Below are 25,356 nucleotides of genomic sequence, written 5' to 3'. Positions count from 1 at the left end.
TTTAATTGTAATAATCAAGTTGATTTGATAAAATCTCAATAACAATGTGTTCAGAGTATTACATACATGATTCAGAACATGCTTAAAGTAACAAATTGATTTCCCCAGACTAGTTTCAATTCAAAGTTACAGTGCAGTTTCTTTCAGCTAGAACAATTACACTTATCAATTTCAAACAATATTTCTGATTCCCCCACTCTTAGTCTTACTGATATCTTAGAAATGACTTGAATGGTGTAAATTATAAATAAGAACATAAAAACCTGCATAATATAACAGAACATACTAAACTACAAATTTTTTTAAATTTACAAAATATATCTACAATCATAACAAAACATACATTTATTTCAAGTAATGTGTTTGGCAGAGCATTTCAGTAATGAATGAATGAAGTGAATGAAAATGATCATATTTGGAATATTCAAATGGAAACAGCAAACTCCAAAGTAAATGGTTTCTTTGTAAACATCCGCAACGAGACAAATCAAACCAGAGATACTCATTTACTCTACAGGCAACTTGTGCTTATAATTTCTGAGTTACCCTATTAATCAAAACATATAATATGAAACAAGGCAGGGGGTTGCAGTTTCCACACACACACATACGATCAGATTCTCAATTCTAAAGTACTTGTCATTAACCATGTGATGCCATTACGTCCACTGAAGAAGTCGATCAAATCAAGTCTAGATGAAAAATTTGGACAAGGTAATATTTCCCACTTGTAACAAAATAAACTTAATCTATATCAAACATATTGTAATAAACATGAGTGTATATCAACATATACATGTGCATTAATATTTGCATTTCTTATTAAGTAGCTAGTCAATGCAGAATAATGTTACAGTACCTGCTTTCTGTATGTAATATTAAGTTTTGAAAACAGAAAACCAAAGATACAACTATACCAGAATAACTTAGGGTGCCTGTACTTAATTATATGTTTCCTATGAACAGACAGTACTTCTTCAATCAGGTGAAATAATGAAAAAAAAATTTGATGCTGTCTAAAGCAAGGTCAGACAAAAGTCATATTGTCACTGATTGTAAGCTAGCATCCCCACAAGTGCATACATTGTATCTCAGCAAAAATTATTGTTTATTGCTGAAATTCAAGTTGACAAACAAATGGTTTAGTTTCCTTCTGATTTTAATTGTCATTTTTCAGACTGTTAAAGTATGATTATGAACTGAAAGTATCACCAACTTGTACGCATACACTACTTTTGTCTTTTTCCCAACCAACTAACTCATCATTGTAAAGGTGTTGATAAAATGAGAAACATGGAATAACTTAAGTCCACACTTATCAAATCATAACTAGAATCTGATTACTCAAATGAAAGGATAGTAAGGTATTTCAGATCAGATTGTGGTTGTGATAATCACGATAAAACTGGGTTGAAGGATGACTTGTGGTAATAACATCTTTTTACAACTGCCGACATCAGACCATAGACGAACAGAAGTAAACGATTGAATTGGATTAATAATACTTGGCACAGCATGTTGGAACAGCAGAGGCTTGTATTACATTTCATGGTTTGATAAGAACTGTTTTATCAAACCATGGTGTGCAATAAAAGTATCGGCTATGATTATGTAACATTTCACAGCATATTAACTGGATAATAGATTTAGGGAGCACTTGCTGATTACTCAAAAATAATTTCTAACATTAATATTTTACTTTTCATTTGTGATTGCTTCTAGCAAGGATCCACTCATTTAACATAGTATGTGCCTCACAAATAAACATCTTAAACTTTAACTGTTACTTTGGTCAAGAAAACTCAAACACATTCTCGGTTCAAATCAGAGATTGTGCAAATTTTTGAAATACGAGTCAAAATTATATCAAATATTGTTGCCAACTACTATGTTAACTCTGCTGGGGAAAAAAGATTGTTGATTCTTTCAAATGAAGAAAACTGACCCCTCAAAGGGCTAGGAACAAGAACAAGCTATTATATGGCAACGTCTAGAGAGACTTCAAAAACTTTGATTTTCAGGGATATTGGTCTCGAAACATATTTCAACTTAAAAGACATACTTTGTAGATTGCTATTATATCACATTTAAATTGCAAGAACTTTAAAAGAGACAAAATATTTCACTCCATGACAATCAACAATAAGTTCCTTTTATACTGTTCTCTACTGGCCAATAAACACATGCAAACATTTTGTTCATCGTTCAACAATCATCTTGTTCTCCATCATAGATGACAAATTCTTCATCCAGTGTCCATGGCAACACAAACTGACTGGCAGGTAAGGGAGTACAGTGAGTTGAATCAAAGTCCACCATGTACTTGGTAGCCTGTAATATAAACGGTAAAAATTAACATGGTATATACAATAGAACAATATGTTATATATTCCACAGTGAGTTGAATCAGAGTCCACTATGTACTTGGTTGCCTTAATAACAGTACAGATTACATGTAACACACTACTGATAAGTAATGTTACTTATTATATCATGTGCAGCTTAATTGTATGCATTCAATCTGTTGTGTCACTGTGTGAAGACTTTCAACTCTACAAAGTGACTTTCCACTGGTAGTATAAAAGAGGTATCACTAACGACAACCTTTTTATGAAATAAAACAAACAGGACTTGCAAATTTTAGGTTTCCTTCACAAATCAATATATCATTATGTGTATACATCAAAACATATCAATTGTAGCGGTCATACCACTACGATCGATGTTGTGTAAAAACATGATGAAACACATTAAAACACTACCAGAAACCCAGCACTGTATATCACATTAGAAGTAAATTTTAATCAACTTATCAAAATCCCAGTAGTAAATATAGAACCTGTTATCATTGAAGGTGTGAAAGCTTTCAAAATTTGGTTAGAAGTGTGAAAATGAAGTTCAGCAATCACATTGACACCAGACCCCCTCCCTCCCTAAGCAAACAAAAGTTTGTTGATTGAGCTCATGTAACAGTGTGTGATCATCCCTTAGGTACTTCCCTATCCATGCCAGCCCTTAATAACTGAAAGAATAGTCAGCGTCAACTTACCAAAAATAAAAGGAGTTTCATCTTTATTTCAGGACTTAAGTCATCACCTGTAATATGAAATTGATAAAGAAATAAAGAAAACAATGTTTAAATTTATTAGCTTTTCACAGCACTTCAATATAAATCAATGTATTTGGTCACTTCTAAATGGCAAAGTCAACTCTTTCATCCATTGTTGTAGTTTATTTATTTGTGTCAGTAATAGTTTGTTAAAATCACAAGCAGAGAAAAGTCTGTGAGGCTGACATTTGCCAAATGGAATACAACACTACTGTATTATTAATGTCAGGTTTAATAGCAACCATAATCTGTATATTTCTTACTGTGGAAAAATTACATTATCCATAGTGATTTCAAATCCTGAATGAAAGTTCAGTTTGTGCTGTACTAGTAGTAACTGGAGTATCATTTTTCAATCAGACAAACATTATATATTCACTGAAAAATGTTAAAATACCAATAATTGGTTGATATTATCCATAAGCAGTACAGAAAAATTATTGAAATTGTGATCGCCGTTGAGGGCGCTGTTTGGGTTCAGACCAAAAAATCATGTTGATCATGTATACGTCTACAAAAAACATGTTTACCCACAGGTGATTCAATACTATTTACGCAGGTGAATCAATACTGTTCATGCAGGTGATTCAATACTGTTCACGGTTTACAACATTACAAGTGAGTTATTGTACCTAACAACATAATTTCCAAAAAAAAAAAGTTTCCAGTTGCCGCTAGTACAGCTTTAATACTGGTGGAGAATGTGGGTCACCAATCTCTTGTCCCACCACAGACCAAGTCCAAGTCCACCCCTACTCCCATATCCCAGTAAAATAGAGAGACAATTTGCCACACCACATGTATTAGAGAATGTACCTACCTATAAGCATAGGAAATCCTGATGAGTACTCCTCGGAGTAACTCTGTAGTAACTGTAAACATTCTGAGTCTTCCATCTCGATAGATGTTAATATAGATACTGTAAGATATAAATATTAATATACATATTAATATCATGTAAAAGTTACCATAAACATCAAGATAACAAATCTGACAACTCAAGTACAAAGTGTCATGATGATTAAGTGAGTAGTTCTTTTCCTACTCTTTAAAATTTGACCATCCAGAAAATATTTCATTTCTCATGAAATATTAGAGCTATTATTTTCAATTATTCCTATGGATATTCTGGATTTTTATATCGAGAAATCTGACAAACTTTCTCCAAAACCTCTCAATTTTCATTGTACATTATCATTCTCAAGTAGGTCCTGTTTCATCACCCCATAAAGATTAGTTGAAATCCTACTACAAGAAGTTGTTACTCCTTATTTAAAGTGGCCATATGGATGAGAATTGGGTATTCATTTTGAAATTGTAATTTATGAAACAATTCTCCTGTTTTTCTGCTTGAAAAATGATGTGAAATAACACATACCAAGTCCTGTTTGTAACTCAATAAATTGCAAAATTAAGATTCAAAAAGTGTAAAAAAAAAAAAAAAAAAAAAAAATATTTTTCATACAATGACAAACATTTTGCACATTATTTTAACATTTTGTAATTGACTGAGTTACAAACAAGGACTTGGTATATATTATTTCATTTTGTTTTTTCATGTAGAAAACATACTAAAGTTGTTCTATAAATTAAAATCTCAAATTAAATACCAAAATTCTCATCCATATGGTCGCTTTAACAAGCTATAAGTATACTTACATTGTGTTACTTGGTCATCTGCTGATAGGAAAGCTCTTAGTACTGATAGACCTTCGTCTGTGATGAGCTTTGGATACCTAGTACACATAAAAAACAACAAATAAATTGAAAACTTACTTCTTTCAGTTATCATACATTATTACACAAGTATCGAAATCTTTACTTTACGATTGCAATCTTTCAAGTCTGCCTAAACATAATTTCCTGTGTCTAAGTCTACATGTTAACATACACACACAGAGACAGACACACACACAAAAAAAATTACTCATACAAATACGCACGCACACGCACACACACACTCATACATCCACACACGACCAGATGCACATGCACATAGAAAGAAAGAAACACACATGCATGCATGCACATATTGTTGCAACTAAAGAACATGTACATATTAATTACACTTCCCTAGAATTGTCCAATAAATAAGTCCTTGCACTGACCTAGCTTGGTAAACCCTGTTACAATTTATTAATCCCTATGAAAGGTACAACCCCTTGTTGCTCTTGCTGCAATAGCTCTATCCTTCACTAAACAATCATTCCCTACGCAGTAGCTATTTACTCGTAGCATCAACTGAGGCATAAGTGTGCTATAAATAAAGAGACTATGTCATCAATGGAAAGAACATCATGTGCAGAATACTAGTCAGTAACTAACTCTCTGAATATCGTGATTCCCAAATTCCATAATTGTGATAAATCAGATCTTTCAGATAGTCAGAAATGCAATTACTGGGTATACAATAACCTACCTATGTTTTAAGACTTTCACCAATAAATCATTGCCACGATTCGATGAGACATTTTCTTCACTGTAATTAAACAAAATACACAGATGGAATAAAACTTTAATCAACACAAAGCTTTCTACATGGAAAGTTGCCAAATGCATCAAGCTCTGTTCCTGGTAAAAGATAATTGTCTACATTAAATGTTGACACTCTGTGTTTTCCATCAAGCTATGAAAATATTGCACACACAGTTCATCTCCAAAGCGGTGTGATCAATTTTTTCACTACCACTGTCCTCTTTGTCCTAGCAAAAGAATAAGTGGATGCACTAGATTTTGTGATATATTCTATTGATATGCAAGAAGTTGGCATAATCTATTTTGAGTTCCTAATGACCCAACCGACCCTAAATTTCAAGGATCTGACCAAAAATCATTTTTCAAACACCCTCTAGGGCCATCTGAGAAGAAAACGCAACTTCATTTATGGTAATATGTTGACACCACAAGCATGTATGTGGGTGAATTATGATACCTTTAACAATTAAAATAGTATTATTGTACCCTTAAAGTTAAATTGGCATTTCTAAGACATCCAGAATGTAACATTTGGCAACAATCTGGCAACACAGCAGTTCCAGACTGTAACATTTGGCAACAATCTGGCAACACAGTAGTCCCAGACTGTAACATTTGGCAACAGCAGTATTTCATGTAATCATAAGTAGTGATGTTTGTCAGATTGTTTTCATTTTTGGATTGATCAGTTTATACACTTACTCTGTGGTAATTATTTCATCTTTACTTCTTCGTATTAGCCTCAATGGACCAGAATAACTGTGAAGAGACAATAGTCACAAGTTGATGTCTACATTCCAGTTTGATGTGATAGAGGAAGAGGAAAAGCAATCTTGGGTAATTTAAATATCTTCTTATACGTATTTGCTCATTAGTTTCTAGTGTATCATATGGAGATGGTATTTCAGTATTGAGAGTTTAAAAGGTGTCCATGTCAGTCATTCTCAACTCTTGCAATCTCACTCTTCATATACTGCCTTCTTTAAAACACTCCATACATTCACATGTAAGCTTCAAGATGCCAGCTGTATCACATTTTACATATCTCAGCTGAGACCTATGACGATAGCCTATAGTAGTACACCCCCTGATAATGTTGATGAGATGAAGTTTGAGAGAATATTATGAGAGAATAAAAACAAAGACTTACTGTGAGAGTTGTTCTGCAATGTTAAGATTGACATAATCTCTGATTCCTCTGGTTATCACACCCCCTACAAGGCAACAGAAGTAAGATCAAGTTCTATTTTTATTTATTTATCTGGTTATCACACCCCCTACAAGGCAACAGAAGTAAGATCAAGTTCTATTTTTATTTATTTATCTGGTTATCACACCCCCTACAAGGCAACAGAAGTAAGATCAAGTTCTATTTTTATTTATTTATCTATCTATTTTGGCAAATATTTTCAACCACAAATAATAGGATGGTAACATGGTAAAATTTCTATGTTCCATAAATGTTATACCATAATTTTGTCACAGAAATAAGCAAGATACATGTATATACATGTACCTGGTTAGAGGTTGCTAAGAGAGATCTTCACAGATACATTTGTAAGTTTTGGGTGGGAATACATCCATGAAGATCTCTCATATCAAACTCTAAACCAACATAGAAGTATTGTTAGCAAGTCAGAGTGTTAGGAAGGGGTGGAGCCTATTCCATTGTACATATGCTCTCGGTAAGATGAATTCTTCTTGAAATGGAGAACTAGCAACTGAGTTTTGAAGATTTCTATTGGTCATTACATTAGGGTCAATGGAGGATGACTGCTAAAATATCAATACATGATGACTCCACCAGCTAACACTTTATGTTGAATGTATAGAATGAGACAGAATGAGAGGATTGAAGTATACCATTGAGAGCAGGTCTATTTTATGATGAAACATAAATTTTCTGTGACATTAAGAATTAGTTTATTTTACTTACGCATACTATCTGGCATCTTAGCAATAGCTAATGGCACGAGGTCATCAAATGTTGCATCAAGAATCTGAAAATATTTTAAAATTATATTATTACATATATGACAAATATCCGTATTTGACAGTAACCACAATGTGGTATACCCAGGGTAAGAGTTTGCAGTGTTCTCTGTGGCCAGTCATTTGTGAAACAGTGACAGGAAACACTGCCAGAATGAGTGCAAATATCAACAAGACTACACCATTCTGGCATTCAAGAATCATGGTGTTCTGTTAGTATTACATATGTACTATTGTGTACGTTGGTGTACAGTCAAAAATAAAACCGGTATTTTCACTGGTGGCTATGCAAATGAGATAAAATGAGATAAAATAGATCCAAAAGTAAAACCAATTCCTGATGAAAATAAGCAAATAAATGCATTTTTTTAAATGCACATATGTGTCTTTCCTGTTGTTACACACTTTTTGAACAATTTTTTGTTGGTTCATAATGTATTTCACTATTTTTCTCGACCATCGCAAGTTCTGGGGTATCAAATAACTATGCAAATTAGTGCCTTACCTATCAAATAACTATGCAAATTAGTTAGGTATTTTCACTGTTCATTATGCAAATGAGTAAACAACCTTTCGAACTACTTTATGTTTGTAAATATTGCCGGCGACCACTACTTTACAAATGGAAGATATTTCGGTGGATTCTGAACATAACGATTTGTTTAATTTGAATTATTTTGAACTTTCTGAGAGTGAATTTTATTATGATCAACAACAAAATAAAGCTGACCCGAGGCACGCGCCCAGCGACTACGGCCACCGATGCTTCGTACACATCAACAACGCCCAACAAATGCAGCCGATGGGAGATCGTGCAACACAATCCTCAGGACCATCAACCAGCCAGAACGCAGTCAATCAATTCCCACAGTTATGCGGAATGTTTTGAAAATACCCGTATTAGCGGTGGATCTTTCAATTTCACATTTCATGTCGCCGGAAACACCTCTGTCAAAGTTCTTGTCAATGTCAGTGTGTTTACATTATAAAACGCTGCAGACAATCCGTAATCTTTTCCGATTCTGATGAAGACTAACTTTTATAATATTGTACATTTTGAAAGATTTTACTGAAGTACTATTATATAGGACACTAAGAATACCACGCTGTTGAATTGTATCTGTTTCTACTACTAAAATAATCGTGTATGCATTTCTTCTGATCGGTTTTGTGAATGAATCACAGCGGAGCTAGCCAGCGAGAGCAGGTCAACACGTAATTTGCATATCAATACTTATTGTTGTTGACAACCAATCATCGCTCATAATTCACGTCTGTGACCTCTGCCTGACCTGAATGACATGAGCTGGTGACCTGATACATATTCATACGAATATGTTGTTCGCCCTTCCCCACCTGCATTTTATTGCGTTTTTGGTGTACATATGTAATAATAACAGAACCCCATGGCCTCGCAATGGACGGCAGGGCATACAGAAGTTATTTTCACTCGTGATTCGGTTTATTCTGCTGTATTTTCACTCGCTATCGCTCGTGAAAATACGCGGCAGAATAAACCGAATCACTCGTGAAAATAACTTCTGTACGCCCTACCGTCCATTGCGAGGCCATGGGGTTCTGTCATATTATCACATCTGTTTATCCACAACATCAAAATTTCAAAAGAACATATCTGACCACTCGTGATTTTGAATACATGGAACACTCATATGCACAAGCAAATACAACCATGTTTTACAGTATTGCACTACTATCGCATTGTGCAGTGTGTACACAGATGCTAGCAATCACTGGTACATAATGTAACTATACTGTTTTCAGTATTGCACTTTCAGTATTGACATGCTAACTCACGGCCCTTGATGAATAACGGTTGTTACAATGGACCCTGTGACCTGCGACTTATCGCAGGTCCACTACTGTATTAAGAATACCCATCTAAACATAACAGCTCCCTTTTGATAATGAACCAAAAGTATTATCAGGTTATTGAAAAATGAAATAGGAATGTATATCTGTTTAACGGAATTGCTTTCTCTTCTTTTGCTTGTTGTTTTGTTTTTTTTGGGAAGGGCTTGAATTTCTTGAGGAATCGAATAAACCTGTTCTAACGACTCCTTGTATCTCCTACAATGTATTATGAAAAACTCACCACAGCCCTGACATCTGGATAATTAGCTGCTGCCAGGGAAGCTGAATATCCACCTATTGACCATGCAAACAAGATGATATCTTCCACTTGAAAACCTAGTTTATGGATAGCATACTGCATTACAACATCTACTGCATTGGCTTCATTCTGTGGCATCGGTTTACCCTGTATCAATCAAATTAACATGTCATCAATTATTAAAATAATCAAGCATAAATTTGCATATCTAATTGACTAGTGACCAATCAGAATTCAGATATCTACTACACTGGCTTCCTTCTCTGGGAATGGTAGCCCTGTGTCAATTTAGTACAATGTGTGATCACTTATTCATGATTCAATGTCTTTTAATGCCAAAACTTGACAAACTTAATTTCTGACTTTAACTCTTTTCACCAAAGGTCACTTTTTCACAGTTCACATACCTATTATGCAATAAAACTGATTTGAACAATTTCAGTGTCTTACTAGGACACCTGCCTGCTACCAGACATATTATTGTAAAGATTTTAACAAACTTACCGTACTACCTGCAAATCCTGGATGATTCCATCCAAATACTGAGTAACCAGCTATGGGAAGATATATCATATATGTTATGTGAAACTAAAATCTAAATTATGTACATGACAAAAAAATTTCAATCATATTGGGTGCTTTTTCATGATGACTAAGTCAGTAAACTTGCATCAATTCTGGTAAATACATTAAATGTAGTTTACTTAGCAGAAAATTTGTTGAAAAATTCCTATAATACTTTGTTTATAGTTTATCACATATATACCTTCAATAGGTGTGCAAGTACACCCAATTTCATAAAAACCTGCATTGCCTTCACAACACACAACCTGTAAATAACAACGGAAATACAATATGTTGTAAATTCTAGCAGGAAAAGTACATGTACCACCAACACACTCGGTGCCATGGCAGTGTATACACCGGTGACTTTCTATCAGTTCATATTATATCATCTACCGTTTACAAATTGTAAACCAGTGTAAGAGTGTTATACTCCATGATAGGTGAGTGCAAGTGTGACATACATGGGGTATGTGCATCAGTTGTTACAGTGTTCTACGCTGACATACTTTCACGAGTGTAGCAATTGAAAGTAAGGCAGAAAACACGGCAAGCACAAGTACCCACACTGCCACTTATGGGTCATGGGGTTTTGTTATCTTTACATCTGTTTATCTGAAAAATTTACTGCGACATCGATGTGTTTATACATAATGTCCCCCGTGATGAAAATTGCAGCAGTCGCATCACTACAATCAATGCAATGCAATGTAAAAACATAATAAACACATTAAATATTAGCACAAACCCAGCACTGTATATCACATTAGCAGTACATTTTCATGAACTGACATTTCAATAATAAATACAGAACCTGTTATTGTTGAAGGAGTGAAAGCTTTCTAAATTTGGTTAGAAGTGTGAAAATGAAGTTCAGCAATTGCACTGATACCAGACCCCCCCCTACCCCACCATGAATTTTTAAATTCATCTATCGAGTTTGTGTGACATTGTGCAATTATTCCTTACTAAGATATTGCCGTTACTGAATTGTTCTTCTTTGTTCCGTCTATCTATAAACATAGTATCAATTTTATTTCCATCTCTTGCCAGAAGCTTGGCTCTCATTCCCTTGTGGTCATCTATTAGCTTGGCTCTGCCTTGTTGTAACATAGGACCTGATAAATAAAACAAATAACCCATATTATTTTCGGATGGGAATATTTACCTTTACGAAAAAAAAAAACCGTTTTCCTGTGAATATCAAAATCAAATATTGGACCCGTCTATTCAGCACTGTTTGAGGTTCTGAATTTATAATTTTGGACTGATGATAAGATTTTATGACCAAAATCACTGCGTTTTGATTTATTATCTAGCCAGAGACTCTAAATAAAATCCTAACCAACTGTGTCAGTCTGTTGATTTATTACTTTAAATTGTTCACACATTCAAACAACCCATCCCAACCATATACCTGATTATATTACTCACCTACAGCTGATGCTAGCACAGACACTGAACCAGGATAAATCATTCGACGACCAAATGTATGGACGAGTACATAACTAAAATGACAGATTTGAATTCAGTAAGGAATATGTAATATACATGTGACAACACTGTGTCAATTACAACAATGATGTACTAAGTAGCCTACTAACGAAACCTACACATACTTACCTCTATGTTAAAAATGCTAATTTTCAATTCCGGGTCAGTGTCTTGACACTTCCAACGTGTATCAAGCCAACATTTTCATGAATACAGTCCCCAAAATACAACTACTTTCAAAATTACTGTGATAGATTTCTTTCCTGTATTTTCACAATAATGTAGTCCAACATTAGGAGATAAAAACACTCTGTAATAACAGTAGTTTCATAGGTGCTCTGTGAGCATGTTACACGGCAAAAGTCGTCTAGCATAATGAGCATCATTCATTAATTTATATGCAGTGTAGGCCTGGAATATCCATTCATATTCCAGGTTGTACTGAGGTCACACAAATCATGTGAAATCACCCTTTACATGTAAAAGTTTGGGGAAACTTGGATAACAGTCAAGTACATATCGCCCTCATGAAATTTATTTGAAACAAATTCTCAATTAAAAATGTGAATGAAAGTACCTCTGTTTACACTACTTTGGGAAATATTACACTCAGTATACTATTTAGCACATAAAGACATACTAAATGGTTTCCTCAGCTAGAAGATGTGCCGAACATTTATGTATATCTGTATAATTTATATGTAGGTTTCCTGCTGGTCACAGACTGCGTGAAGCTTTGAACCTATAACCTTCTGATTTATGGCGCTTTAGTTTCAAATAATGTGCCAAATAAGCTGTTTTTATTTACCTATATTTTGTTTAGTGTAAAGTTTTTGTTTAGTTCTGAACAGTATTTACTGGAAGGAAGGGAAAGGACAGATTTATACAAATACAAATACTGACAGATTGATTCTATAGTTACCTTAAAACTTGACATGGTAAACCTTTCACTTTCTCAGCCAGACGTTTTGATTTGTATTTTTTGGGGGTTGACTTGGGTTTCTTTTCATCACTGAAAAATAACAACATGCATTCATCAGAACACAAATTCACACCATCCAATAATTTGTAAATGTCTAACCAGATCTCCACACCATCCCACACCATCCAATCTATGTATTTTTTACCAGATCTACATACACCATCCCACCCCTTCCCTGTGTTAAATGTCCAATCCTTAGGCAAAGAAAAATAATTGTGTGTTTTCGATAACATGGCATAGGAAAATAGGGTAGGTTTCATGTTGAGATTCCCCTTCTGTGATAGTTTGATGAAATACATGTATGTACAGACATCACTGGGGAAAGAAAACAGACATGCATGAAGGTCAAGAAGACAAAGAATTTCTCATTTTTTTACTTTGAATGTTTAAAAAATGTTGGCGGCTTAAACTAGGGTTGGTCAGGTTATCAAAAACAATTTTTTTTTTGCCTTTAATAGCACAAATACAAATACTATTGTCTTTCATAAATTGTCTGGTTGTGTCTAGAAGATAAAAAATCCTTACCTTGATACCTCATGCCAACTAAAGTCTACAGGCCAGGCTTTGAAGTGATAGTCATACAGGGCTAGCCGTCTCTGTGGTAAAAGTAACAATTGAAAACCATATTTTAGACAAAATCATTATTTTTTGATGTTAACAACAAAATGTACAGATTACTTATCCCCAAAAAAATACATTCAGTTAAAAAAAAACTATGATACGACAACAACATAAAGACTCATTAAAAGTACAAACAGCAGTTGGATAAAAAACTTGTTTTTGAAACAATTAGTTTTGGTTTTAAAAGGCCTATAACATGTACCAGATGGTAACATATCAAAACAATGGGTAATTAATGTGACTGATTATACACTTTGACTTTCTGGTAGTATAGGTTTAAAAAAGAGACTCAGGAGATGGTAGCTCATCCCAAATGATATTAGCTGCTGTCAATGATAATTTCCATGACTTCATTTGAAATAGCAAATTCGAAATTTTGAAATGTTTTGCCGCTGGTAGCACACTCACTTTAGGGAGGTTGCAGCTACTTCTGTTTTGTCCCTTTGTAATCGATCAATAATTCGCAATAGCGCTTGCAGCAGCAGCAATCTAGCAAAAGTTATTTCTGAAGAAAGTTAAAAGTTCTGTCCTAATAAACTGAGAAATAGGTACCTTATAATATGTACAGATACATGTATATTTCCAGTGTTTGAAAAAGAAATAATCGTGAGCAAACAAAAGGGTCTGACAGTCAACTCAATTTTCTGAAAGTACTCTTGCTAAATCACATGTCACTGCAGACGCTATCACGAATGCAACAACAAAACGGAAGTGGCTGTGACCTACTTAGAGTGAGCGCCACAGTAGCAAAACATTTTGAAATAGTGCTGTTTAATTTTTCCATTATCTTAAAATCTTGTGAGAGCCTTTTAATAGTATGCAATATTTGTGAAAAGTTTTGTTGTGGTGGCATTCTATGATGAACACATGATAATCACTGAGCTTGTGTCAGGGAAATATTCAGCATGTTTTCAAACTACAGAGGGCGCTATACCATCTGGTACAAATGTATGTCCACTTTGTGTGTCACAAATCTCCGGACATCATGTGGAGTCATGATGGGTGAATGGTTAGCGTGACCGGCTTGGAATCTACAGGTTGCAGGTTCGAGCCCCGTCGCAGCCTGCTGTTTGTTTCTGAGTGGCTAAAGTCCTTGGGCAAGATTTGAACCACGACTGTGCCTCAGTCAACCCAGCTGTATAACTAGGGACCTGGTAGGATGTAGGTTGCAATGTGAAGGCTTTAATCCTATGCGCTTAAATGGCTGCAATGGATTGTATGCTCCCCAGGGAGTTGAGGAAGACTAAAGGGCCATTGTGCCGTTCTGATCTGAGCCAGGGGTAATAATTGTAAAGCGCTTTGAGCACGGAGTGGGAAAGCGCTATATAAGAAACCAACATTATTATTATTATCATGCATGGTAACATATATATATATATATATAATACTCACTCTGTTTTCAGTGTTTTTGTTCATCTTTGCTTCATACAAAATTTTAATAAATTTTCTATATTCTTCATTGGAAAATCTGCCAATTCCTACAAGAGTCAAAAAAAATGTCAAAAGCTGAAGTATTTAAATTTTTTATAAATTTTCTATACTTGTCACTTGAAAATCGATCGATCCCTACAAAAGCATGGGTTCACCCATAAAATCCCTCTCTATCATTGATGCTGTTAGTCTTTGTTCATCACATCACTAGGATTTAATTCCACTATTGATGAAGTTGATTTTACTTCTAAAAGTTAGGAAAATTTAAAAAAAATAATAGACCTACCTCTAAAAATGACAGCTCCACACAAGATAATAAATACAGTACCAGTAAATCTGGCAATACTTGTCACACCATCAGATGTAAAATAACCTGGAATGGGAGGAAAAAATGAAAGCAGGTGTATATTGCAGGTATAAAATTAAACATCACACATACATGTATATACATAGAATTGGATATGCGGAGAATGTGTCATCATTTAAATCTATGCTTTCATCATTTATTACCAGAAGTTTGTGAATTCATTTGAACTGACTGTCTTCTGTACATGGTTCTCTGTAAATGTCATGTGTGCAAAAAAGTTTAATGTCAATGAATTTGTTATTATTAATATCAGTTTTTGTACATTCACTTTGATAATTTATTTTAGAACTGATGTGTTTTTGATGTTAGTTGGACACTAGTAGAGGTGCTTGTCACCTGTTTGTTCATTCCATTTAATACACACTGTCTTTTGGGGTATTTTTGGATTTTTATTGTTTCCTTGTCGCTAGTGTTTTGGGTATATGTATATGGGCTTTCTGTCTTGTTGTAGTCTATTGTACATGTTGTCACTAGTGTTTTGGGTATATGTATATGGTCTTTCTGTCTGGTTGTAGTCTATTGTACATGTTGTCACTAGTGTTTTGGGTATATGTATATGGTCTTTCTGTCTGGTTGTAGTCTATTGTTATTTTGTTTATATCATTGTGTAATTTTGACTTGCCAATGATGAAGAGAGTAATAAACAAAAAAATAATAGGACTGCAAATGAACACATTATAGGTTCTCAATCCTCATGCAATATTATAACTCTAGATGGCGCTGTTCCAACTGTACAGACAAATTACAAACAAAATGTTTCATTTTTTAAACTGAATAATGACAGCATCAGTGTTGTCTTTTATTTTATATACTGAAGATTGGTACGATATGTGTTGCCTTTCTGGCGATTTTCATTGTTATAGATGGCGTTATTTCTTTATTTTTTGCAGGGTTGGTCACACACACACAAATAGTTTAAATAGTAAAGAGACACTAACTACTGGGAAAATGTGTTATCAGCAAACTAAGATAGACACAGACTAAAACTATTGTTGTTGCATGTGGTAGATTACACAAGTGGGTGACATCAGAGCCTAAGTTAGTTGTCTGTGTAGATATAATCACCCTGTAATGAAGATAGTGCAAAGACTGACTGAGGTTGAATGTGTGACCACTTCAGAAATACTTGCTGCAGAGTGTAAATCAATATCCATTGATAGTGTATATAATTTTGCAAAATTAGCTTTACTTTGTGTCTATCGTAGTTTGCATATAACTTGATTTCCATGGTAATACAACATTTACTACAACTTACCTCTTTTATACAGATACAGTCCAACACCAGGAGACATATACCATGTAAAATTCCACAGAAAGTTTACCTTTAAAGAAAAGTGAGTGAAAACAACAAATAAATACAACACATAAATCAGAAGATTTACAACATAATATTTAATAGTGGTATTTGTAAGCATGTTGTACAATTGATGTCTAAAATATGATTTCCTTGTCAACAGACTACATTGTCATGACAAGGGGAACGTAGTCTGAAAGGTACGCTGTGACATGATGAGGCATCTCCAAGAAACGGCTGCGGACGGACAGACGGACAGACGGACGGACGGACAGATGGACGGATGGACGGACGGACGCACGGGCAGACAGAACCCAATCCATAAGTCCCCGTCCCGGACTCCGTCTGGTGGGGTCTAATAACACAGTCCCTCATAAAGTTGGTGTTTATTGGGGCAGATATAGTAATGTCCAAATATGGTATATTTGTCAGCTCAGGATGCTACTTATACGGTACTGTTTCCGTCAGTTGGGTTCATTGATTGGATGAACAACTTTTTGTGCTGATTGAGGGACTTTGACCAGACGTGGTTTAGTTAGAAACCACATTGATATCCAGACTAGTTTCGTTATGAAACACATCAGAGCACATGTGTTAACATGTTGTCTATCCTCACATCAAAATACATTTTGGACTGTGGGGAAACAAAGCATATAACCTCACGTGTCTGACAGTGTGATGTTATGCTGTGACTTGCATCAGAGCACATGTATTTGCACGTTGTCTATCGTCACATCAAAATACATTTCGGACAATAGGAAAAGCCAACTAAAAATTAAATGCATGCAAACAAAGCACATTGTCTATCGGCAAATCAAAATACATTTTGGACCATGGGAAAAGCCAACTATACAAACAAAGCACATAACTTCACGTGTCTGACAGCGTGACGTTATGCTATGACTCGCATCAGAGCACATGTGTTTGCATACTGTCTATCGTCAAATCAAAATACATTACGGACCACTTTCCGAAAAAAGCACACAATGTCATGTACACATTTTGTCACATCAAAATATTTATTGTACAGTGGGAAAACCAAACTTTTTCAAACAACATCACATGTACATGTATACTGGTATAGAATTTTGTGTCTTCATATTTCCACATACTGACAACTGGCACATTCAATATTCATAAGACCCCAGTTTTTCAAACAAAAGATGTAGATAATACAGAAAAGTAACAACATACCTAGGCACTCTGACCAGGACTTCAATGCAATATGCCATGAATGTTGCATGTATTATTATTTTTTTAGTACACATAATTTATCGAGAGGGAGGGGGGATTATTAAAGTACAATAACATGAAACAAAGAACAAATTTAAACTGAATTAATCTATACTACAAAGAAAAACTACTCACTAATATAATAATAGCACATAAATCAAAATATATTTTTAAAAAGAGTACATTTCAAACGTAAAGTTATATGTATTTAAACTTTGAGGTGGATTTGATATGTTGAATAGCTCTGTTTAATAAATTGGCCTAGAGTGATAGATGTATTTTCTTTGAACTTGTATTCTTCTGGAAGCAGATTAAAATTGGTTATGTTACTTTCATATTTTCAAAAAAGTTCTTTTTAAATGTCTATCATAGAGGGGGCACTGTAATACAAAGTGTTTTTTGTCTTCTACATGTGATAAGTCACAACATTTACATGTAGTTTATTATCTAAAGTTTGCTGATGTTAGATGTTACTACTCCCTACATCAATCTGGGTAATGAAATCTCATGGCAACAACACCTGTACAACAACCGTTACAATCAGGCAGACAAATTAATCTTCTTTACATGTATCTGAATACTTGAAATCAAGGCTAATATTCCTTACTAATTTCAACATACACAGCTGTTACAGTAGTGATCAGAAACTACACTTGTATACTGTACCATTTGAACCCTGGGGGCAAATTTCACTAAAAAGTCAAAATTCTTAAAATCTCTCCAGACTTTGCCATATGGGAGCATGCTTCTGGTTCTTTTGACTTAATACAAGAAATGGGTGGGGGTTAGGGGTTTGACCATCCTGTTTTCAAGGAAATCTTCAATCTTTTATTTTCCCATAGAGTTAATGCAGTATTCAGCGGCCATATTGGATTTGGCGGCCATATTGGATTCTAAAATGGCTTAATTTTGCTAACATTTTGACCACAATTTCACCCTTGATTTTTTTCTTGATTTTAACTGAGAAAATGATGACACAGACATACATGCACACACAGAGACACAGACTTTCATCCCAATTGGACAATAAAAGTACATTGTGTATGTGTTGAAAGTAATATTGCATAACATGAAGATGAATCTGTCACACATTAAACCATGTCTGTTGGATACCCTGTGTTTATACAAAGTTACATAACATATCTGACATGTCAGTGCAATAATTATGTATCTTCTATTCTATTGTATACTACACTGGTGCGACAATATGGAAATAGGTCTGTCACGCATCAAACCATGTGAGTTGACTTGTATATATCTATGTTTAAACAAAGATTTCGATTTGTTCAAAAAGTGACCACATATGAGGCAAAAGCAATGGAGGTGTACACAGAAATAGAAGTAAATTGTTACCATTGTACCTTTTTGCATGCAAAAAATGTTTAGGGTCGACGACCTAAACTAGGTATGGTCAGGTTATCGGAAACACACTATTTTTTTTATTTGGCCACATGAAAACAAATCTGTCACACATCAAACCATGTGAATTATATACCCTGCATTTGTACACATCAAATGTGTCACGCATCAAACCATGTGGGTTGTATATATCTTTTGTGTTATACAAAGCAACACTACATATGACGATGAATGTGTCACGCACTAAACCATGCTGGTTATATACCCTGTGTTTAAACACATAAAATGTGTCACACATCAAACTATGAAGGTTGTGTACATGTATATCCTTGAGATAATACAAAGCAACACTACATATGACGATGAATGTGTCACACATCACACCATGAAGGTTGTGTACATGTATATCCTTGAGATAATACAAAGTAACACTACATATGAAAATGAATCTGTCACACATCAAACCATGCTGGTTATATACCCTGTGTTTAAACACATCAAATGTGTCACACATCAAACCATGTGGGTTATATACCTTGTTCACAGCCTGTTTTAAGCAGTACAAGAAATGACCTGACTAAATATTTTACTTCTTTTACCAAGCTTTGTGCTAATTCTGATAGAAGGCCAGGGATTCAATCCCAGGAACTTCTTGTATTACCATTATCTTATCAGTGCAGCCATAAGGATAACATACGATCATTAGTTTGCTATAGACAGACTTTTTCTATAGCCCTGTCAGACAACTGTATCTCAAACTGAAATAACAATCTTAATCTGAAGTGGGACTTGAACATTAGAAACATAGCCAACTTGAGATGATATTGTCATCTAAATAAAGTAATTTCATGAAACTTCTTCTAGTTCTGTATTGATCTAGATCGATGGTAGCATAGAGGAAGAAGGTAAGAGACAGAGAGGAATGAGAAAAGACTCTAAAAAATAGTGATACATGGCATGGCAAGTACAGTAAAATCATGAAATCTTACTATACCACTGCTATATTTCATCATCAGGTTCAACAAAAACTGTAATAACTGCTACATTTTATCCACTGGCTCAACAAAAATCTTACTACACTCGACCCCCTCGGACTTTGAATGATGATCAACTTCATGTAACTATTGCTCAAGTCAAGGAACTAAAAGTTACCGTCAACATTATACAGATCTATGCATGCAGCAGTGTGATGTACCAGCCTGCACATATTCAAGTTTTCCGCTAGACTGTCAACAGTCGTCCTGACTCAACTAAAATCTTACTAACCCTACTATGTTTCATCATCTTGCTTGACAAATATTACTGCTGGTAAGATTTTATGGGCCAGACGATAAAATGCAGCAGTTTAGTAAGTTTTTTGTCGAACCAGAAGACGTTTTGTTTCAGATTGCGTTATTATACATGTAACTGTAGTTGTTTCACCACTGTGAGACTAGTAGTTACCACTACTGTGACTAAACCATTACAAAGTTATAGCTTTGTTTCTACCTATCAGCTATACATACAAACCAAACTTTGAGAACATACTTTAAAGGAGACTTACCCACTTGACGACTGTATCGCTATGGCGTTCCAGACTATTGGCTTCATAATCTCGTCCCTGTCATTAAACATTAAAACACAATATACATTAATATACATTCAATAATTTCATTGTCTGCAACATATGTATATTCAAATTACTGCAATAAATAAAACATAACATCCACAGATAACAATAAGTACAATGGCTAACAAGTGGTCACAATCATAAACTATTCAAAATATATGCATATATTCTTGATATTAAAATGTATATACCTTATGAATATTAATTATAGTCTAGTCAGGGTTCAAACATTGTGGGTCGCATCAAACTAGGGAGCAATATCATGGTTTATGCTATGTTCAAGCAATATGGGTCACACCAAACTTGTGTTATCGGGCCCTTATGAGAACAAGTCTGTGGACCATCATTTTTTTCAAAAATCGGATTCCATCAAGAGAACCAGATCTTTTTAGACTATAACAGTAGTCTGCATAATGTGTTCGTAATTACTGGAATTTGTAAATACCTGCATTCAGCAGGTGACAATTTAAATTTACTGGCATTTAAAAGGTGACGTTTCAATTTTACCTGCATTTTGGCCACATGAAAACAAATCTGTCATGCATCAAACCATGTGAATATACCCTGCATTTGTACACATCAAATGTGTCACGCATCAAACCATGTGGGTTGTATATATCTTTTGTGTTATACAAAGCAACACTACATATGACGATGAATGTGTCACGCACCAAACCATGCTGGTTATAATATACCCTGTGTTTAAACACATCAAATGTGTCACGCATTAAACCATGTGGGTTGTATATCCATACATGTGTTTATACAAAAAAACACTACATATGAAGATGAATCTGTCACACATCAAACCATATGCGGGGTATATACCCTGCGTTTTGGCAAAAAAAATACAGCTGAATCATCAAGGGATCGCCGAACGACTGTGCCTATCATACACATTTTATGTTCCCTAAGAACAATTTAGATAGATAAGAAACAGGCTTCCCACAGACCACTCAATACAAATATAAACAACATCATCCAACCCCTACTGATACACAGACACACTCATCGTCCTCGGCACAAACAAGCTATTGAAAGTCATCACATTGCAGGATTAGATTTTGACGCATACAAGTGTATTGATTCAAAGTTGCAAGTGACTCTCACATTGAAAGACGTAAATTCATATAATTTTCAATAATACTAGAACTAGGAACTAGGTACATTGTGATAACTGTGGTCTTCACAACATTATTTTACGTAAATTTCACCAGTGGGATCTGTAAGTAGGGTTTCAAAGATATCGGCACTGCAGGAAAACAAAACACTTCTCTGTACCATAACAAAGCGTCATTGCATACTATTTCAACTACCATGTATTTCCTCCGCCAACTTTGACAGATGAAGAGTCTGTGTTACAAAAGACTGTTCTGGATTTGTACACTGTACATGTTGATTTTGAAGTTCTGGTTTTGGTCTTAGTTTTAAACTGTTGGGAGTGTCTCATAATTCTTGCTGAACCATCGATGGTTTTAGCCTACGTATTACCTATTAGCTTGGTATTACTATTAGTGACTGTAACTGAACTTGAAGTGTGTCCTGTATGTAGTGAGTATCTGTTACGATTAATGTGTTGCTTCATGCTTGAGAGTATGCCGCAACATCAAACTTAGGGGCCGTGTCATTTTAAAACTGACGCACAAGAAACGTAATTTCTTCATTTTCGTTTTATTCACACGTTTCCATAATTTATACACAGTTGATTTTGATTGTCGCACCACGACAGTGATGAACACGTTATAGCGGCTTTCACAGTCATACATGTTTCAACTATCACTTGAAAACATCTACAAATCTGTTTGGAATTACTAAACTACGGCTAAATAATTATTTCACATGTTTCAGGTGATCGAACTTTATGGTTTTCACGTTAATAGAAGGATTGAATCAACATCAGTCGAACGATCAACTTGTTGTTAGTACTGAAAAAACGTTCACAATACCACGCTATCTACGACAATTTAGTCGAAGTTTAGAGGTCATGTCAAACGTGACATCTCATCATCGGTAATTTCCGGATTTACATTTTTATTCGTTTCACAACGTGGCCTAACTGTGAACCTTAGGAGCATTTTAGCGATGCCCTCTCATAGTCTATTCAACTCAATTATCGTGAATGTCCTATAAGTGTTGCCACTACGATTGAACGATCGGCTTGTACCATGGCACCTTTGGTAATTTTCGTTGACAAGGTCACACACCGTTACGTACGTAGTATAGAGTGCAGTGTTGTTGTTTATATTTGCGTACGTTGGACCTCATCGTGTCTAAACAGCCTACCCGACTAGAATTTGGCATAAGGTAATACTCAAAGCTAGAGTTGCAGGTACAAGAAAACAAACAATGTCTGCAATATTACATGAACAGTGTAACCCCTTGCTTTGGCAGTCGGTTTACGTGTATCATCCAAGTCGGAAGAAATTGGTTGACGTGTGCGTCCCAAGTATCATCATTTAAGCTTATACTTATAGTCGGGATGACAAAACAAACCGTTAAAAGTCTTTTGATTTCAGGAACTTCTGTTTAACGTGAAAACCAAAAAGTTCGATCGCCTGAAACAATTATTCAGCAATAGTTTAGTAATTCCAAACAGATTTGTAGATGTTTTCAAGTGATATTGAAACATGAATGACTGTGAAAGCCGCTAACGTGTTCATCACTGTCGTAGTGCGACAGTCAAAACATGGAAGTTGAAACAGTATCAATGACGCTTTGTTATGGCACAGCGAAGTGTTTTGATTTCTCGCAGTGCCGATATCTTTGAAATCCCACTTACAGATCCCACTGGTGAAATTTATGCAAAATAATGTTGTGAAGACCACAGTTATCACGATGTGTTTAGTTCCCTCAAACGGGACGGGTCAACGCAATCGATAGTATGAGCACAAATGCATCGTATATTCATCGATGAGTGGAAGTGGGTCTCTTTTATTGTGTATACATGTACTTCCATTTATCCTAATATATGACAGTCGGTTTGCATGGTTCCCTGTGGTGATATGTGTGTGCACATACAGTGCCTGCTTGTCGGCAGAAGTGTGGTGTTGTTTATATTTGTAATGAGTGGTCGTGGGAAGCCTGTTTCTTATCTAACTAAATCGGTCTTGGGGAACATAAAATGTGTATGATACGTGCAGTCGTTCGGCGATCCCTCGATGATTCAGCTGTATTTCTGGTCTGCGTGCGCATCACTAAAATATTCTCACATCAGTCTTTTTTTGTGTGTTTCATACAGTCTGCAGATCCGTGGGGAAACACAAAAATAACCCTCCCTACTTCAGTGAAGACAACTGCAGAGCCAATCATGAACAATCAAATGACATCTGCCCCACATACACACTTGTTCTGAAGTACTAAATAAAAAGAACAGTAACTACAATAAATGGTAGACTGAGTGACAGGTTTGTTGAGAATTTAACAAAAAAATGTTTAAAAACATCTGTCATCAGACCATTTTAGACAAATTGTCCTGACAATTCAAATTTATCTTCGATTTTGGTTCCCTCGTGTTTTATTGTAGCATTAGATTCTTGTTTAAATTTTTGACCAAAAATTGAAAACATCTTATTCACAAGGATTGGAAATATCATTAGTGTGTATTTCCTTGCCCGTGTTTATGATCAATTTTAGATGCCGACATGACAGGCTAATATTTATTTCACGTCTAAGCCTACCCCGACTTTCAGGTTAATTCAATACCTTTCCGGACAGACTCTAGGTTTTGAACTTCACTTATTTTCGTACGTGTGAATGAAATACTCACCCGAACTTCTCCCCGGCTGTAAATTCGGTAAAGCCGGGGTCCAAAAGTGCACTTTATGAAAGTCGCCATTTTGACTACCTTGTGACCTCGTACCAGGCTGCAATTAGTTGTCTGCAAAAAGATTTACATCACAGAAAAGTACTGTTTTGGATAATTTGCAATATCAATTATTATGAGATTTTATCTTTTTAAAACTCAATTTGCAAGATTTTATACGTCACAGACGGCTTCATACAAGATCTCTTGACAAAATGCGGCCCTACAACTGCTTGTTGATTGAATCTGACTCGAGAGGGCGACATTTATTGGGTACCATGTTGGGTTTACAGGTGTATTGTTACTATTCAGCAACAACTTGAGATTCTATCTACATGAATGGCGTTAATTATCACCACAAATTAGCATTTATATTTTACTATTGTCTAAAGCATTGCAGATGGTGATCTGAATATAATTAGTATTGTACTTGTTCAATGAAATCAGTCAGTAAATTGCAAAAATATCTTAGCTTTTGACATCAAACGTGAATTTTTACCTTCCATATTCTCCAGCTGTTTTTTCGAAGATATGGGTGCCATCAAAATTTCAATCCGTCTTTTCAATCACGTGTTCTCCCCACTGTTATATACAGATTATCCTTTAATAATACACATTGCATTCATGATTCATCATTTGTCAATCATGCATATCATTAAAGTGGCACAAGCTGAGTCTATAAGCTTTTTTACTCAAGTGAAAATACTTCAATAAAACAGTCCAGTCGACGCCTGTCTTCTGTGATATTCAGATTGTCTTCTGGCATTGTTGGAATAGTAGATTGCATACACAGGGATTTCCTGACGTCATCGGATCGTTTATGGGTTATATCTTAATACCAGGTTTGAGTTGTTGAGTTGAGTTGAGTTGCAAGTCATGGTGGTTAAGTATGT

At 35.0% G+C, this 25,356-nt stretch overlaps 1 protein-coding gene across 1 annotated transcript; it reads right to left on the bottom strand.

The window, feature by feature from the left end:
• LOC144441037 (phosphatidylserine lipase ABHD16A-like) lies at positions 1 to 24,496 on the bottom strand. The gene is made up of 20 exons (XM_078130547.1): positions 24,428 to 24,496; positions 20,596 to 20,652; positions 16,422 to 16,488; positions 15,086 to 15,172; positions 14,761 to 14,846; positions 13,273 to 13,343; positions 12,688 to 12,777; positions 11,706 to 11,779; positions 11,241 to 11,389; positions 10,474 to 10,537; positions 10,212 to 10,261; positions 9,690 to 9,854; positions 7,521 to 7,584; positions 6,735 to 6,798; positions 6,287 to 6,343; positions 5,529 to 5,588; positions 4,769 to 4,845; positions 3,930 to 4,028; positions 3,050 to 3,096; positions 1 to 2,331 (listed from the first exon to the last, which is right to left on the bottom strand). Exons 1-20 carry the CDS (start codon positions 24,494 to 24,496, stop codon positions 2,206 to 2,208), a joined length of 1,623 nt encoding a protein of 540 aa, XP_077986673.1. The 3' UTR covers positions 1 to 2,205.
• Between the last annotated feature and the right edge of the window lie 860 nt (positions 24,497 to 25,356).

This window comes from Glandiceps talaboti, chromosome 10 (assembly GCF_964340395.1).
Source record: "Glandiceps talaboti chromosome 10, keGlaTala1.1, whole genome shotgun sequence".
Taxonomy (NCBI): domain Eukaryota; kingdom Metazoa; phylum Hemichordata; class Enteropneusta; family Spengelidae; genus Glandiceps; species Glandiceps talaboti.
Note: the sequence above shows the minus strand (reverse complement) of the source record. Positions and strands in the feature narration are given on the sequence as shown.